The sequence below is a fragment of the Jaculus jaculus genome, chromosome 1 (genome assembly GCF_020740685.1).
Source record: "Jaculus jaculus isolate mJacJac1 chromosome 1, mJacJac1.mat.Y.cur, whole genome shotgun sequence".
Taxonomy (NCBI): domain Eukaryota; kingdom Metazoa; phylum Chordata; class Mammalia; order Rodentia; family Dipodidae; genus Jaculus; species Jaculus jaculus.
In genome coordinates this window covers 193,039,253-193,057,048 of record NC_059102.1, presented here as the reverse complement: position 1 = coordinate 193,057,048, position 17,796 = coordinate 193,039,253, and the positions used below count along the sequence as shown (strand labels likewise).

The 17,796-nt window shown below is 37.9% G+C and overlaps 1 protein-coding gene and 1 pseudogene across 1 annotated transcript in view; one reads left to right on the top strand and one right to left on the bottom strand.

Annotated features, from left to right (window-relative positions):
• The window catches only part of LOC101612269, a 39,039-nt pseudogene extending 34,116 nt beyond the window's left edge, over window positions 1-4,923 (bottom strand).
• Window positions 4,657-17,796, top strand: part of Hpgd (15-hydroxyprostaglandin dehydrogenase) — a 38,734-nt gene continuing 25,594 nt past the window's right edge. Inside the window, exons 1-4 of the mRNA XM_004657122.2 lie at window positions 4,657-4,778; window positions 5,154-5,344; window positions 5,604-5,727; window positions 9,254-9,360. Of these exons, the coding sequence (XP_004657179.1) occupies window positions 5,252-5,344; window positions 5,604-5,727; window positions 9,254-9,360 (324 nt within the window). The 5' untranslated portion in view covers window positions 4,657-4,778; window positions 5,154-5,251. The remainder of the gene's footprint in view (window positions 4,779-5,153; window positions 5,345-5,603; window positions 5,728-9,253; window positions 9,361-17,796) is intronic.

Genomic DNA, 17,796 nt, shown 5'->3' with positions numbered 1-17,796 from the left:
TTCCCCTTTGAAATTCCATTCTCCATCATATCCCCTCCCCATCTCAATCAGTCTCTCTTTTATTTTTTAAATTTTTATTTATTTATTTTTTTTTATTTGAGAGCAACAGACACAGAGAGAAAGACAGATAGAGGGGGAGAGAGAGAATGGGCGCGCCAAGGCTTCCAGCCTCTGCAAACGAACTCCAGACGCGTGTGCCCCCTTGTGCATCTGGCTAACGTGGGACCTGGGGAACCGAGCCTCGAACCGGGGTCCTTAGGTTTCACAGGCAAGCACTTAACCACTAAGTCATCTCTCCAGCCCAGTCTCTCTTTTATTTTGATGTCATGATCTTTTCCTCCTCTTATGATGGTCTTGTGTAGGTAGTGTCAGGCACTATGAGGTCATGGATATGCAAGCCACTTTGGGTCTGGAGGAGCATGTTGTAAGGAGTCCTACCCTTCCTTTGGCTCTTACATTCTTTCCGCCACCTCTTCTGCATTAGACCCTGATCCTTGGAAGGTGTGATTGAGATGTTACTCAGTACTCCAGTCACTTCTTTCCAGAATTATGATACCTTCTGAGTCATCCCAAGGTCACTGCCATCTGCAAAGAGAAGATTCTCTACCCAAAGTGAGAGTAGCGTTATAATATAAGGGTATAAATGTTAAGAGAAGTGCTTACTGGGCAGTTTGATAAGTATAGTATATACATTTTTCCAGACATCAGCAGATGTTACACCCCTAGGGCTCATGACTACACCTGTTTTAAGTTTTCAGTATCAGGGATGTATTCCTCCCCCCGGCCCCATGGAGTGGGCCTCGAGTCCAGTTGGAGGGTAGTTGGTTTCCAACATGACAGACATGCCACCATTTTTTAAAATCTAATTTATTTTTCAGTTAACATACAAAGATCTTATGTATCATATGGTATTTTTCAAAAACAATTTGTTTTAGTGTGTTCTTAAAAAATGTAAAAGAATCATAGCCATGCATGGTGGTGCACACCTTTAATCCCAGCACTCAGAGAGACAGAGGTAGGATTGTTGTGAGTTAGAGGCCATCTTATAACTAAAGAGTGAGTTTCAGATCAGCCTGGGCTAGACTGAGACCCTACCTAAAAAAAAAAAAAAAAAAAAAAAAAGACTTACTTCTCAAGAATCAGCAAGAATAAGCCACACCTTGAGTCAAAACCTCCTCCTCCTTCAATTTTCTAGATAAGTGAACTGAGCCAGCAGACTCCCCAAACCTGTTCTCATCTGTAGAATGACCACAGTAATAACTACCTTACACTTTGGTTGTAAATGATATATGCAATTATATATGTATAGTGTTTAATGATAATAGCATTTATATAACATTTGCTATGTGCCAGTCACTGGCCTCAACTCTTGAATTGTATTTATTTAATTTAGCATTGTCTTCACAGCAACTGTGTGAAATAGGCACTATTATTACCTTCTTTTCACTGATGAGTCTGCTGAAAGTAATTTTTTTTTTTTTTTTCAAAAAGAAAGCTGAGGATGAGTGACATTAACAAGGTGCCCGTGGTCCCCAGCTGAAAAGTACTGGACTTGAATTGAGTCCCAGTCTCTGGGAGTAGCTGATATGAGATGCCTGCTCATTGAGTAAATGATAAATACTCTGTACTTGTGTTTTGCCAGGGGACTAATTATTCCTTTAATTTTGCAACATTGTTTTCATTTTATGAGAACTGTTTTTGGCTTGCATGCATATACATGTGATATGCATGTGGGTGTGTGTATGTATCATTCATGCAGTACAGTGTGCGTGTGCAGATGCATATACCTTGTGTGCACACATGCAGAGGCCAGAAGAGAATGTCTCGTGTCCTTGTCTATCACTCTTCCATGTCTGTCTTTGGGAGGGAGTCTCTCATTGAAACTGGAGCTTCTGTTTTTGGGTCATATTGTCTAACCAGTAAGCCCCAGAGATTCTTCTGCCCTGTCCCCTACAAGACTAGGGTTGGGAAGTGTGTGGTCACATGGGTGCTGGGGGTCAGTCTCAGGCCCTCTCTGGTCCTCATGCTTTCATAGCAAGTGCTCTTTCCTGCTGAGTCATCTACCCAGTCTCAGTGAAGAAGAACTTTGTTCAAAAAATGAAATCCTTCACAGGAATGTTTTCACAAAGTTTTAGTAATGATAAACATGTCTCCAACTTATCACTGTTTTGAACATGAAGTCCACCTTATAATGGCAAATTCCCGCGAAGGTAAAAACATGCAGCTAATGTAAATGAAAGCAAATAATGTTATCCATGTAGAAGCTGAGGAATGCATATCAAAAAATAAGAAAGAGGGGCTGGAGAGATGGCTTAGCGGTTAAGCGCTTGCCTGTGAAGCCTAAGAACCCCGGTTCAAGGCTCGGTTCCCCAGGTCCCATGTTAGCCAGATGCACAAGGAGGCACACGCGTCTGGAGTTCGTTTGCAGAGGCTGGAAGCCTTGGTGCGCCCATTCTCTCTCTCCCTCTATCTGTCTTTCTCTCTGTGTCTGTCGCTCTCAAATAAATAAATAAATAAAAATTTTAAAAAAAAATAAGAAAGAGGATTACATGTTTACCAGGTAAAGAATGATTTGGAGGTTTTGGAAAATTGTGTATTAATGTCCTGTAGATATTTTAAATACAAATCTCCTTTTAATACAAAGCACAATAACATTTTGAAACTTTTTTTCAAAACTATCAATGTATTTTTTTCTTGATCTTAATGTGTTAAAATAAATAATCAGTATATGATAAATCTCACCATCTGGGAAAAATGTTTCCATCTTCTCTTGAGTATATCTCATGTTGATCTGTATTTTTCTTCCTTCACTGTGTGCGGAGCACACACACTGGGGGTGGATGCTAGAAGATATGCAGAGAAAAAGATACAGCTTCTATAGAGGCACTCTGGGATCACAAGCTCATTGCAGCAAGCAGTGTGAATACTGTTTCTAGGGTAGAGATTCAAAAGCTGAATAGGAAAATGGAGAAATGACAAGGGAAGGATACCACGAGGGCAAGGATTGCATGGGACTCCCTGAAGCACAGAGAGTGGGATATGCTGCCCCTGAAGCTACTTCCTGTAGTGTCTCTAGGAAATGCAAGAAAGATATGAGACGTACATTGCTCCACATGCAGTCTGCTAGAGTTCAGAGAATGTAAAGATTTTAATCATGAGACTGCATAAACTTTTTCTGGTTTGCACATGGAAGCTGAAGTGATGAACTTTGAAAGCAAAGAAATTCAGGAACCTAACTGTTGTTATGATCACAGCACAAAGTGTTTTTAGTGGAAATTGAGATGGAATGGAGTTAAGGGATACTGATACTTAGGTACCAAGCCTTCCTATGTACTAGAAGAACCCATCCTCACATTGTTTTCTCACTCGTATGACTTATTACTCATTCAGATCTCATTTGCTAAGACTCCTATTTATTGTGCTGTTCCTCAGGGCCAGGTCCCATGACAATACCTTATACATATTACCTAATTCTTACGTTACCAATGAGGAATCTGACACACAGGGGAGTTGAAGCTACTTGCCCAAGGTCACCCAGCTGGTCTGTCCTTAAGTCTCACCACAAACCTCCAAATGGCTTCCTGTTTTCTCTTTCCTGGATGCCAAGTCTTTTCATTTCAATCAATATTCCTGCTCTTTCTTCAAGCCTCGGTTGCCTTCTAATCTTTGCAACTACTACCCAGTCCATTTGCTTTACTCATTATGATGGTCTTTACTCTGTAACAATGTCTACCTCCTTCACCAGCCAATTTCTCCTTAAATTTCAACATCTGTTCTCTGTGCCTTCTCAGTTTACTTCTATGAATTATTGTCCTGGAAAACTCAAGTCACTTTGCCATCCTTTTCCCCTCCTGTTCATCAAGGTCCTCTGTATTCCTAACCCACTTAAGTCTTACTTCTTGAATGTTTCCCTCCCCACCCCGCCCAAGTGCTGCAAACATCTGTCCTTGTTATCCCAGCAGTTCCTTCCTGATGGAACTGTTCCTCTCCTTTTTCCTTTGCATGTCATTGGTGTTGGCTTTTGTTTGTTTTACTTCTTTTTTTATTTTTCTCTCTTGTCCTTTATTCTCCTTCAAAATGATCCCTCCCCTTCCTCTTCCCAGTGCTGAGGTACAGTGATCATGATTGACTATACAACCTCTCCCTTTCAGCATTTAACCAAAAAAATTCACGTCACTTTTGCAGGCTTCTGCTCTGGTCGCTTACCACCAGCATTTGTTTCATGCAGGCTTCTCAAACACCTCTTCCTCCTAAGAACCAGTCCTGTTCCCCAGGGCTTCCTTCTGCAAACTGACAAAGTACACAAAAGATTCATTCTGCTATCAATCTAGCCCGCTCCCCACCACATGCCCTCTTCCCAAAGTGCTTAGATGTCTTTGCTCACGAAAGTAAATACCCATGGATTACAGTGACAGAATTAATCGCAGTTTGCAGCTGTGAGGGCGATTAGGAGAGGCTAGTCCCCAGAGGGGTTGAATGTGCCTGACACAGAGTTCCTGGAGGGCTGGAAACTTTGGTCCCATGCTTGATGCTGAGGCTCAGGCTCCGAGGCGAGTGTGATTCAGTGAGCAAGCATTCCATTGAAGCCACAATCCGCGACGCTGGAAGCCCTGTGCAGATACACGATGACATTCGGGCCAGGCCTTCAAGATGACACGCATCTGAAACATGAGGCCCAGGAAGATTCTTAAAGTTCCAAGCCCTGAAAGAATACGATTCAGGGTTTTTGGATCAGAGGAGAGTTCAGATCTCACCTCCAATATCAGTATAAAACTCTAGTAAGTGAAGGGTGTCCCACTTTCTCCCCCACTGCACCCCATGCCAGTCCTGGGGCGTCATAGTCAAAAACTTGGCCACAGAAACGCAATCTTTTTTTTCTGCTCCTTGCAAGGCGGGAGGAGGAATCCGAGCTCCCAAGTCCATGCTCGGCTCTCCTATCGGCTTAGTCTTTGAGGGTACTGCCAGAAACTTGTTTCTAAGTAACTTCCCAGCTTTTCCTCAGTCAGCTCAGCCGCAGCGGAACAGCCAGAGGCTAAGGGGAGCCTAGAAGGCAAAGATCAGAGAACTTGTGGCCGCGGGAGTGCTCAGGGGCAGGTGACACGGTGTCGGTTCCCCTGCGCTGGCTTGACAATCTCATCCCCGCCCACTGGCAGGAGAGAGCTCGCTGCCCGGCCGCACAGGCGCGCGGGGGAGCGGGGGGCTTAAAATCCGCCGCTGCTCGACCCGGACGCTCACTCACCCACCGCCAGCCATGCACGTGAACGGCAAAGTGGCGCTGGTCACCGGCGCGGCGCAGGGCATCGGCAGAGCCTTCGCTGAGGCCCTGCTGCACCAGGGCGCCAAGGTAAGCTGGGCGTGGGCGCAGGCTGGCCACCCCGAGGGGCTCCTGGAGTGAACCCGGGCGCGCGCCCACTCCACGTACTGCTAAACCCGGGGCTCTAGAGCGGCGCAAAGAGGACCGTGTCCCCCCCCCCCCCCCGCCGAGCTCGAACTGCCACATTTGGGGTCAAAAGGGGGAGCGGGTTGTTTATTTGTTTGCGCATCCGCGTATTAGTCTATTGTGCCCCGCGGGACCTGGAGCTCTTCTGCCCACTCCGGTGCAGGTAGCGCTGGTGGACTGGAACCTTGAAGCAGGTGTCAAGTGTAAGGCGGCCCTGGATGAGCAGTTCGAATCTCAGAAGACTCTCTTCGTCCAGTGTGATGTCGCTGACCAAGAACAGCTGAGAGGTAAGACACCGGATTCAATCCACCAACCCCCAACACGCCCAGAGCAAGCAGCAACCTGCTGGGCCTACAACAGGCGGCAGGACCAGGAGCCAGCCAGCCAGCCAGTGCTGCTCCTTCTGCATGCCTCTGCCTCCCACCTCCCAAAGACAGCCCCACTGTGATGTGTCCTCCTGACAACACGGGACCATGAAAACGAAGGAAAGACAGGACTGCTTGAAAAATCCTTTTATTTTAGTCATTTGACAGTACATCATGTAATTAGAAGGCCTTTGTGTATTCCCAAATAGGGCTGCTGCAGTTATTAAATGATTAAAACTGCACAGGAAACTTGAAAGGTAAAACAGGCTGAGGAAACAGGGCAAACAGCTTCTCAGAAAGCTGGAAGACACAGAGTCCAATAACGATCAAACATGACAGTGTGTAGCTTGTGAACACTTTGGAAGACAATTTCAAGAATCAAGGTCACAGGCGTTCAGGACGCTTATGGCCAGATGTTTTCTCTGTGGTCTCCCCTATAAAAAATGGTGCCTTAAAAATATTAAATATGAAGCCGGACATGGTGGCTCACGCCTTTAATCCCAGCACTTGGGAGGCAGAGGTAGGAGGAGCACCATGAGTTCAAGGCCACATTGAGACTACATAGTAAATTCCAGGCCAGCCTGGGCTAGAGAGTGAAACCCTACCTCGAAAAACCAAAAAAGAAAAAACAAAAAAAAAACAATGCAGTGTTGGAATACAGAAGAAAAGGCTCTATCAGCCTTCCTTCGTTGCTCTTAAAATAAATCCATCTACTTGCAAAATAGCAGGCACAGTACTGGCAAGGATAGTAAACTCTGGTTGTATAGAGAGCCCAGAAGCTTTGCATGAAAAATATTTTCCCCCAGCGGGGAAAATGACAAAAATAAAATAGTTGTGTTTCCCAAAGTTTTATTCAAAGGAATTGAATAAATTGCTAAGCACATTTTAAATCCAGAAATCAAAAACTTCTATAGAATTCATGCTATGTTCTTGTTACAAGGACACTGAGGTCCAGAGTTTCCTCCATTTTCAGCTATTCTGGAAGAGTGAAAATGGACCAATGCATAAGAATGAGCATAAAGCTAAGGGAAATTGGATTTAAAGAAAATGATGTAATTACAATCCGCAAATATCAATACAGGTCAATGACAGTGATGGCAAGCACGAGAACAGATCTGTAAACACAATACTAGAAGAGCATGTTTTGCCAGAGGTTAATTTAATGGATTGCATGTGGTATTTATTTTCAAAGACAGTCATGTTAAGTCCCAGTTTGTAATACAGATAATCACTCTGGATAGAGCAGTTTAGATAATCTAAAAGCTGTTTCTGTCTCAATTTGTGTAGTTTCACATGTGGCATTAAACCAAAATTGTGTTGCCTGCCAGTATTTAAAATTAGTACCTTGGCTGTAATCACATTCCTTAAGGTTAAATGATTGTGGAGGAAATGCAGACTCATAATGAATGACCAGGGGAAACCCACATGGTGGTTGGCCTCTTATTGGCATCATAGGAAAGTAAGGTAAATTCAGGTTCAGAAAGTAATGATGTTGACTACATCTTTCATAACTGTTCAGGCATACTTAAATTATTGTATTATTTTACCAATAGAGATTTGGAAATGTTTTTAGAGATCTAGATATAATGCATTTTACAAGTCAATAAATTGAGGCACAGAGAGTCTAGGTAAATTATAAAATGTACTACAGCATATAAATGTCAGCAAGAGCTGAATTTTAGATCACTTGAGTCTATAACTCTGGGATTCAGAAAGAAGTTGGTGTATGAAAACACTGGTAAATGCAATGCATAAGGAATGCAGTGGAGAGCAGAAAGAGGGGGAAAATAGTAAAGAAAAATCAGATATAAGTATCTTATAACCTAATTTTCCATAAAGTGAGGTTGTTCTGTACTTACGAGAGTGGTACATAGAATGGAAAGAGAAAGAAAGAAAAATTAGTATTCCTTGGATGACCTTTTCTGGAACTAATTTGAGACCTTAAGAAACAGTTTAAAAATTCCATGAAAAAGTAAACAGTTTTTAATTTTTGTTATTGTTTTCCAGTCCAGTGAAGTAATATAACAGGGTGACTATTAGAAAGCTCTGACAATGTGCTTAGCAATTAACTTGCATGGTAATTTATCCATTTGGAAGCTAATTAATCCATGCCATGTTTGATGGGCATTAATACTTTGGAGAATTTGTTGCAATCAAAATAAACTTTGTGTTGATATGCTTTTTCAAAGGAACCCGTTTGCTAGCTTGGAGATCTGAGAATGCATTTCCCTCCTAGGAAAGAATAGCCACAATTGTTATCACTAGTCTAAAGTGATAGCACTACAGCAAATGGCGAATGGCCCAAGAAGACTACTTAGGTCAATAGAAATATATAACAAGCTGCTTTGAGCAATAGTGAGTTTCTCAATATTAAGGTGGTAAAGCCAAGTTTGGGCTGGGTGAGGAGGATTTGCAGGAATTTGATATGTGGTTTGGCGATGCAATGTATTAGATTCAGAACTGGAAGTCTATGTAAACTTTTCTCTGGCTGAAGATAGGTTTTGTACAATCTAATAATGTTAAAAAAGTAACCATAATAGCATGAAAATAAAAATGAAATTGTAGACATCAGTTTCATTAGTCTAATAAAATCAACTGAATGCAAGTATAATTCTATTTACTAGGATACTAAAGCTCCTTGAAATAGGATCCTGATGGATTTGAATATGTATTTGAGTTAATATAACATTTAATAAACACAATATATCTCAACTTTAAATATGTGTGAAATGTTGGGAACATAGCTCACTGGTAGAGTACTTGCCTAGCATGTTCTCTGGGATTGATTCTCACTGTTGTAGGCAAACACAGTAGATGTCTCTGTGCCACAGAGCTGTAATAACTTCTTAGGAAGACAGAGATGTTAGGGGCCCAGACTGATTTCAAAAGAACTCTTAGTTTAGGATGCACGTTTCTGTAACGTTTAGTCCACTTGGTTATTGATTCCAAAACTTTAATGCCAGTACAAATCACCCAAGTATGTGTTAAAGTAAGATTCTTATTCAGTAGTTACATTATCTACAAAATTCCGCATTTCTACCAGGCTACTAGGTAGTTCTAATTGATGCAACTGGCCTATAAACCAAATTCTGAGAGTTATGTTAGAAGTATGATTTTCACTATGTGGATAAATAATAATCCAAACAGGCCTGGTGGTATTATTCTGTAATCTTAGTTTCTGTGGTGACTAAAAAGGAGGACTGCAAAGTTCAAGGCTTGCTTGGTTAACAGTGGGTTTAAGGTTAGCCTTGGCAAGTTAAGAAACCTCCTCAAAATAAAAAGTACAAAGAGAGCTGAGTGTATAGCTAAGTAGTATAGTTTGGATGGTTCATGTAAGGCCTTATATATAGTTAATCCCAAGGAAAAAAATAAAACATAAAATTCATTTAATGTCATAAGGAATGATTTAAATCTATATGCAAAATTAAAATGTACCCTTTTTTATTAGATACTTTTAGAAAAGTTGTTGATCATTTTGGAAGACTGGATATTTTGGTCAATAATGCCGGAGTGAATAATGAGAAAAACTGGGAAAAAACTCTGCAAATTAATTTGGTAAGCCATGTTAGCTATATTTACTGCCTAAAACTAGTGTCATTTCTTTATAAAGAAAAAGTTATTATATTAATAGAAAATACTGGCCTAAAATATAGAAAAGTGAAATTCACAGTAAGGTAGAATAAAAACATTTTATTTTATAAATATGAAGATATTCAACAGTTAGAATTATGAAAATCTCCCTTAAAATATTAGAAAGAAAGAAAAAAACATAGTTGGTTGCTTAATTCAATGATTGCAGTCTCTGACAGACAGGTTAAATGACCTGTCACATGTGTTTGTACAATCTATGAGCTAAAAATTCTATTTTATTTTAAGTGGTCAAAAATAATGTGAAATATATGAAGATATGACATTGAAATTTCAGTATCAATAAAGTTTTATTGGAACACACCAGTCATCTGCATATATGTTGTCAATGGCTGAAAAATAAATCCTAAATATGCTAAAAAATAGCAGAAAACATGGTTCAAGTGACAATTGAACTTTGTAGTTGGTAAATTTTTATCCTGAATTTCAGTGTGTGTGTGTGTGTTTACTTTCCATAATATTTGATAACAATTGAGCTCTAAACTAAATTATGAAAAGGTTTAATTAAAAAATAGTTTTCTGTTTATCTATTGCATCACAAGTTGGCTGATTATCTCATTTTATGAACGTCCTCAACATAAACTATCAGTGACTAAAAGAAAAACAAAAAAATTCTTGGGACAGCAAGAAAACAAAAGCAAAACCAAAAACCAAAATACACACACACACACACACAAACTCAGCTTAATCAAAATGTCAGAGGGACTTTACATGGAACCTCCCTGCCCTTGCTCAAGTTATTCCTACTAGTTTGTGAAACAGTGAAGTGTAAATGCAGTGTGGTCTCTGTGTGCATGCACAGGAATGGCCTACTGCTTTGTGCATATCTTCCTGTGAGATTATAAACTTAAAAACAGAAGCTGTGCTATGGTTTCCCTTGTTCCTCTCTCAGTATTCAGTGCCATGTCTTAAAGATAGTGCTTTATCAATAGATGTTTGGCTTCAAATGAAAGTCCCCTAAATACATACTTAGAATCAGCTAAGTGGAAAGAGAATTTTGCTACCTCATTAGAGAGGTGAATGGGTAAGCTTCACTTTGATAAAATTATAAAGTTCTTTCCTAAATTTGCAGATTTTTTAAGTTCCTTTAACCAAGAACCAAATGTTCTATTTTATAGTACTTTGCTCATGACTTTTTAAAGAAATTCTTACCAGCGTTTCTGGCTCATTATGTTTGAAAATAACCTTCAAATATAATTGTCTGTTTTCCCTTAAAAATCTTTCTGTGATTCTAATGTAAAATAATATGATGTGTACATGTTCAATATTATGTGTGTAGTAGGGGAGAGACCTAACAAACAGTTACTTTACCACATTTAAGAAAAATCCTGATTTTCTTCTGCATTAGACCAATAATATGGTGAAAAAATGAAATATCTTTTATTTATTTATTTGAGAGAGAGAGAAAGAAGAAAAGAAAGAGAGAATATGAATATGGTTACATCAGGACCTCCTGTCACTGCAAATGAACTCTAGACACATGAACCACTTTGTGCATGTGGCTTTACATGGACACTGGGGAATCAAACCCAGGCTGTTAGGCTTTGTGAGTAAGTGCCTTTAACTCCTGAGCCATCTCTCCAGCCCTAAATGAAATAGTTTTGACTATGTATCATACTTAGATCTCTCCCTAAATTTTACTCCATTATTATAGAGTAATATTTAATACATCATAGATTTTTTCTTAATTAAACCTAATTGATAATTGTGTCTATGCTATGCTTACTCTCTTAGAGTTCTCTTTTGTTATAATGCGCCTTTTTTGTTTGAGTGTTGATTGCACTGTGGCTTTCTTTTTCTCCTTAATCTATCAGATTCTGAACAAAGATATTCATAAGCAAATGACGAATGTCACTTTGCCTAACTTCTTCAGTAATTCTGTCTGTCAGTCTCATATATTATACACTAATAATATTCAGAATCTAAATTTTTGCAAATCCTAAGAATTTTCTAAGTTATGCATATATCTTCTGCCTGTAACATTTATGATTCAGCTTATATTTCTAGATAAAAATTTGTAATACATCATTTTCTTTTGGTTAACATCTACCTAAGTATTTCTTTTTTTATTTTTATTTTTGTTTATTTATTTGAGAGAGACAGAGAGGGACAGAAAGAGGCAGATAGAGAGAGGGAGAGAGAATGGGCACGCCAGGGCCTCCAGCCACCGCAAATGAACTCCAGATGCATGCGCCCCCTTGGGCATCTGGCTAACGTGGGTCCTGGGGAGTCAAGCCTCGAACCAGGGTCCTTAGGCTTCACAGGCAAGCGCTTAACCACTAAGCCATCTCTCCAGCCCAGTATTTCTTTTTTTAATTCCTTTATTCTAAAAACAGAATCCAAGAGCAACCACATTTTAATATCTGCAAATTTAAGCCACTTATACTTATTTTTACATTTGTATTTTAGACTTTAATGCTTACTATTTTATATTTGATTTTACTATATTTTTTTTCTGAGATCAACTGGATGGCTTAATTTTTTTTTTCAGATGTTAAGAAAACATTTTATCTTCACTGGTTATTTCACTACATTTTTTGTTACCTGATAAGACAAAAAAAATTGAATGCACACCTAGTTAAAAATTGTATTAACTTTTAAGGACTTTTTTTTTTACAAACATATGCCACTTTCTAAATCCTGTTAAAGTCACAAAGATGTTTTTGAGCCTAGCTCTTCCAGTGAGAACACAAACTGTACAATAGTTGTTTCCCTTTAATATTGCTAATGATATTTTAAATAATTCTACCAATAATTACTACAAATATCAATAGATGTCACTACAGTATAATGTTCCTATTTTCAGTGTATTTGTGATGGACACCAATTATCTTTGTTATTTGTGATATCAGCTTCAGAAATAGTATGCAGGACTGGAGGGGTCCTGCTTAGGCCAGAGGACAAAGTGACTCAAGGGCTCAAACTCGCACATGTGCATAAAGGGCATAGGCATCTGGAATTCCATTGCAGTGGCTGGAGGCCCTAGCTCTCCAATTCTCTGTCTCCATCTCTCTCACTCCAGTCTCACTCTTGCTCTCTCACATAAAAAATAAAGGCCAGTCTGTTGGGCTTGCCTCAAAAAATAAAATAAAATTAAATTAAATTAGATTAAATTAAAGAAAAGAAAAGAAATAGCATGCAATGGCAAGAATCACTCTTGAGAATCATGAAAATATTGAGACTATTATCATAGAGATGCAGGATTTGAATAATTTGTCTTCATCCAATATTTTGCAAACATAATTTGCTTTCATGCCGAGTATGTATAAACGTATAAACACCTGGAAAGTACCCAGATTACGGGCTACTAGAAATTCTGGAAAGCCAGGGAAAATTTATTTTAACTCCTTTTGTTATACCCAACTTGCCTGAATCTGTCCACACTGAAATTCAGCTAGTTTGAATTTGGTGGGGGGGGGGGGCATGCTGACCTGCCACTTCTTTGCTTATTTAAATTCAAGTATTGCTGACATTTATTTAATTTTATATAAAGAGAACAAGACATGAACTTTGTTACTGATATAGATCTTAAAAGTGTTTAATTTCCCCTTTTACACACCCACTGCAAAGATAAATCAGTATGACCAATCCCTGTTATTCCAACTTGATTATCTCTACTAGGGTAATGTAAATATTTATTTATGGTTCTTTAATTCTTATTTTAAAATTTAACCTCTGTTATGGATAGTTTGTTTCCTTGGTCTTGGACAGTTCCATGTTTATCCTTGTGAAAGATTTTTCCTCTTAGTCCCATGTCAGAGTGACATTTAAAGAACTTCTTTGTTATTCTCATACCCTTCCTCCTCTTACCCTCAGCTTTTATTTTCTTGTTTTGTTTCTGCTCTGGGGATTGATATCAGAGCTCCATTCTACTCTTACCCTTCCCTTCCTCCTCTGTCATCTTCTGTTTGTGTGCTGGGGGTTAAAATCAGGGCCTCATGTTTACTATACTGACGCACTACCATTAATGTATATGTTCAGCTCCATCCCTCTCTTTCCTCATGCAACCTATTTCTACCATCCTCAAGAAGCTTACCTATGAATAATTCTATTAGGGCTGTTTGTATACATGCTAGGATACCATCAGTTCTTTCAAGGTATAAAACTATTTTTTAATATCCTTACAGAATAAAAGTTCAATTAATATTTAATGGGCCAACTATGATGATATGATAGTGTGAATACCTTCTGTGTTTCAGCTCAATGTTTAGGTGATTTGCTAACAGATGAGCACTGCCAAAGAGTCTCTGTGTTCTTCTACTTTTATTACTGCCACACTTACCCTCTCTTTATTCTTTGCCCTGCTGACCTCATCATTCTTCTCACATAAGGACACTACAATTTTTCCCATTCTTTTGTCCCACTAGACTGTTCTGTGCTTGCTCGTTTGTCTGAAATGAGGATAAGAGGATAAGCAGTATTACTTACAGCTCCTCTCAAGTCCTCTCAAGGAATTTGAGAAAGAATAATTCTTTGCAAAATCTTTGAAGTCCATTCTGGCAGAATTTTGGGGTTCCTCTCCAATGTACTAATATACACCAGTGTACCAATATGACACAGGAATTGTTCCTCTGCTAATGCACCAATATATGCCAATCCACTGATAGGATATGAAATTTTAGGGTTGTCCCAACATTCTTGTCTTATGAATTCAAAGAGTTACAATCCATAGATCAGAAAGTAAAGTTTAGAATGACTTTATTAAATTAGGAGAAGTAAAATGGAGATATAATGAAGAGCTTCTGCCCAGGAGAAGGCAGGAAGGTGGGGGTGACCCTACCTAAGGATCCAAATTGGGGTCATTGATAGGTTTTGAATGATAGCTGTGCTAACCAATTGTGACACCAAGTTTTGGAGACTGAACCAACCAACCACAATGCCAGGTTCAGGTTTAATCCTTCCAGAAACTTTAATTCTAAGAAAGGGTAACTCCCTCCTATGGAGGGATTTAAGTTGTTTGTGGAAAAACATATCTAGGAAACTGCTTTAGGCAGCAAGAAATAAGGAGAAGCCAGATCGTTCTCTGACCTCTAGCAAAGTGAAGAATGCAAAGGCAGGCTCAAGGACATCCCTGATTTTACTTTCAGTAAAAGTGCCTAGTCACTCTAAACTGCCTCAGTAGTAGACCTAACCTTCACCATTGGAAAGGTGATTTTTGTAATGTTCTTTACTTTTAACTTTTGGACACTTTAATGAATATAAGTACTTCATCATATTCTAGTGGGAATTCTAATATAACTTTGAAATATAGCTGACATCTATTGAATATTTCAGTATATTCAAATATAATTCAAACAAATTAGATGGCTGTTGATGATGATACTTTCTACAGAAATATACTAGTTGACTAAAGATTTGCTCTGATAAAAGTGGAATTAGACAAAACTAAAGTTCAGTCTTGAATCTAACCCTTTTTTTTTTTTTTTTTTTTTTTTTTTGGTTTTTTGAGGTAGGGTTTCACTCTAGCTCAGGCTGACCTGGATGGAATTCACAATGTAGTCTCAGGCTGGCCTCGAACTCATGGCGATCCTCCTAACTCTGCCTCCCAAGTGCTGGGATTAAAAGTGTGCACCACCACGCCCGGCTTTGAATTCAACCTTTGATGAACTCTTACTTAAATTTTCTGATCTTGAGTTCCCAATGTTGAGAGAGAAACCCTAGAACTCTGAGAACCATTAAGGTCAGGACCATAGTTTATGTGAAGCATATAGCATACAGCTACTGAATAGCTCATAAATAATTCACATTTCCCCTCTAAGTGTCCAAACACACATTGGCTCAGTGCTGTATTTTCTTATGACTTGGATTCCTTTGTCTCGCTGGGCTATAAATGAAAAGCTGAGGAATTGGTTAGAAGCATTGTTTTTCAATGTGCTTCCTTCTATCACCCCTCCCCTCCAAAGGTGTTGGTTATAAATTACATTAGCAATTATTTTTCTGACATGGCTGCTCTATAATATCTAAAGGCATAGTTAAAATATATTGGGCAGAATTTGCAAAATTATAAATATTTCCAACCAAAAGGAAGCCAATAAAACTCAGCACTAAAACAAGGAATTTTTTAAAATTCAGGTATTTTTTTTTTTTTTTTTAAATTCAGTCACCTAACTGTTGAATGAAATACAAGGAAACCGAAAAGGCAAGTTGCATGATTCAGATGCCAGAATTTTTTTTTTTTTTTTTTTTTTTTTTTTACAGTATACTGTAAGAACAGTAAGTAAAAACCTACAGAAAGGAGAGAAGTAAATTGAGGGAAAAGGAGAAATGACAGATTAGAAATTTCAGTCATGAGGAAAAAGTGCAGTTGTAAGAATGCACAGTGCTTGAAAAGAAGAGAGTTGTCAATTTGTCTTTGATACTGGAGAGTTAAACAATTAGGGTATTATAGTTGTCTATCTGTTGTTGTTACTGGAGAGTTAGTCCCCATATAAGGGAATTTAGAAGAGTGGTTTTAATTTATACTACTACAATTAATGAAAATTTATAACATTCTATAATTACAATTTCATTATTACATTTAAAACTTGTTTCTTAACAACCAAATGTATTGAATAAATGTGTTAACTTAATCATTCTGCTAATAATTGAAGTTTCTCTTTTCTGAAACTATGCAAAGTTAAATTGAAATTTTCTTTAAGAATCAAGTACAGGGGCCTTAGCAGTTAAGGCACTTGACTGCAAAGCCAAAGGACCTAGGTTCAATTCCCCAGGAACCATGTAAGCCAGATGCACATGGTGGCACATGTGTCTAGAGTTTCTTTGCAATGGCAGAAGGCCCTAACATGCCCATTCTCTCTTTATCTGCTTCCTTATCTCTCTACTTCTTTTACTCTTTCTCTCAAATAAATAAATAAAAATTTTAAAAAAATCAAGTACAGAATCTCAGCCACATTCTCTATGTAGATTAAGATCATAACATAGACATGAGTTTGTAATATATCTAAGAATGTCTGTAATTGTTTTCTAGATATTTGATAGAGTGACCAAATATATGATACACAAGGATTAAATAAGAAACAGTTGATTATGTGATTTTTCTGACAATGACTCTAATATGCATATATACATACATATGTATATATGTGTGTATATGTATCTAATCTGCGACAAAGAAAAGATTGCAAAAGCTTGTCATAGTAAAGGAGAATTGGCAATATCATGAATGCACAAGCTGAATATTAGGCATGACTTGAAAATTCTTCCACGGACACTTTCATTTGTAAACTTATTCAGTTCTTAAACATGGAAACAAATTCTTGCTTTTAAAAAACTATTAAAACTAAAGCTTAAACCTTTTCAAATTTTGTATCTGGCTACACCATTATAGATTCTGCAAATACAAATGTAGAATGTCAGAAAACCTTTCACCTGAGAATATAAGCCTAGCACCAATATGCATAAACTGAAATTCTGTTCAGACATGCTGAAAACTTGGGCAGAAACTAACAGAATCTAACTGACTTAGATAATTTTGGTCAGGTAGAGTTGTTGTTTTTTTTTTCCTAATATAAGATATTGATATTTTCTTTTTTAAAGAAAATCATTATTTTTTTCATTCTTCCTAAGACCACTTAATAATAGATGAAAATGGCATATAAAAAGAATTTCCAACTTAATTTTTTGTTGTTGTTTTAGAGCTAATGTTAGGAAAAAAAGGTTTTCCTGAATACTTGTCAAGAAAGAACTATTTTAAAGTACAAAGAAGACAGAAACCAATATGTGGCTCCAGTTTCAGACTCAAGACCTACCAAATTATTTTCTGTGCACTATTATAAAGAATGAAAAAAGTAGGAGTTGTGATGTCAAAAGGGAATATTCATTTTTCAAACGACTGAAATGAAAATGAGAGAAGTACTGAAATATTAAAGGAAAAATAACTTTCAGTATCAGTTTTATGTAACAGATCATTTCTGCTAGTGGGACTTTTTCTTTTTCTTTCTTTCTGTTATTTATTTATTTTTTCTGTCTTTTTGAGTCAGGGTTTTACCCAACACAGGCTGTTATGAACTAATTGTGTAGAACAAATGGCCTAGAACTTAAATCAATAAAATACCTCATCTTCCTTGAGTACTAGGATTACAGGTATGAGCCACAACACCTGGCTAAGTGAGTTTTTAAATGTCAAAATAAGCAGGAAGAGCTTCCTCATACTTACATAAGGTGATAGAAAAATAGTAAGCTATCAAAAGGAAAGCTATAAGCAGTATGAATAAAATTAAGAAAGAGATATGTCTGAAGCCCCCATGTCAAAGTATCAGAAAACCTCTATTAAAACTAGAATAAAAAAATTTGTGATTTTACCAAACCCAGAGAGTTCAGAAATATTTAATGCTGTAGATCAGT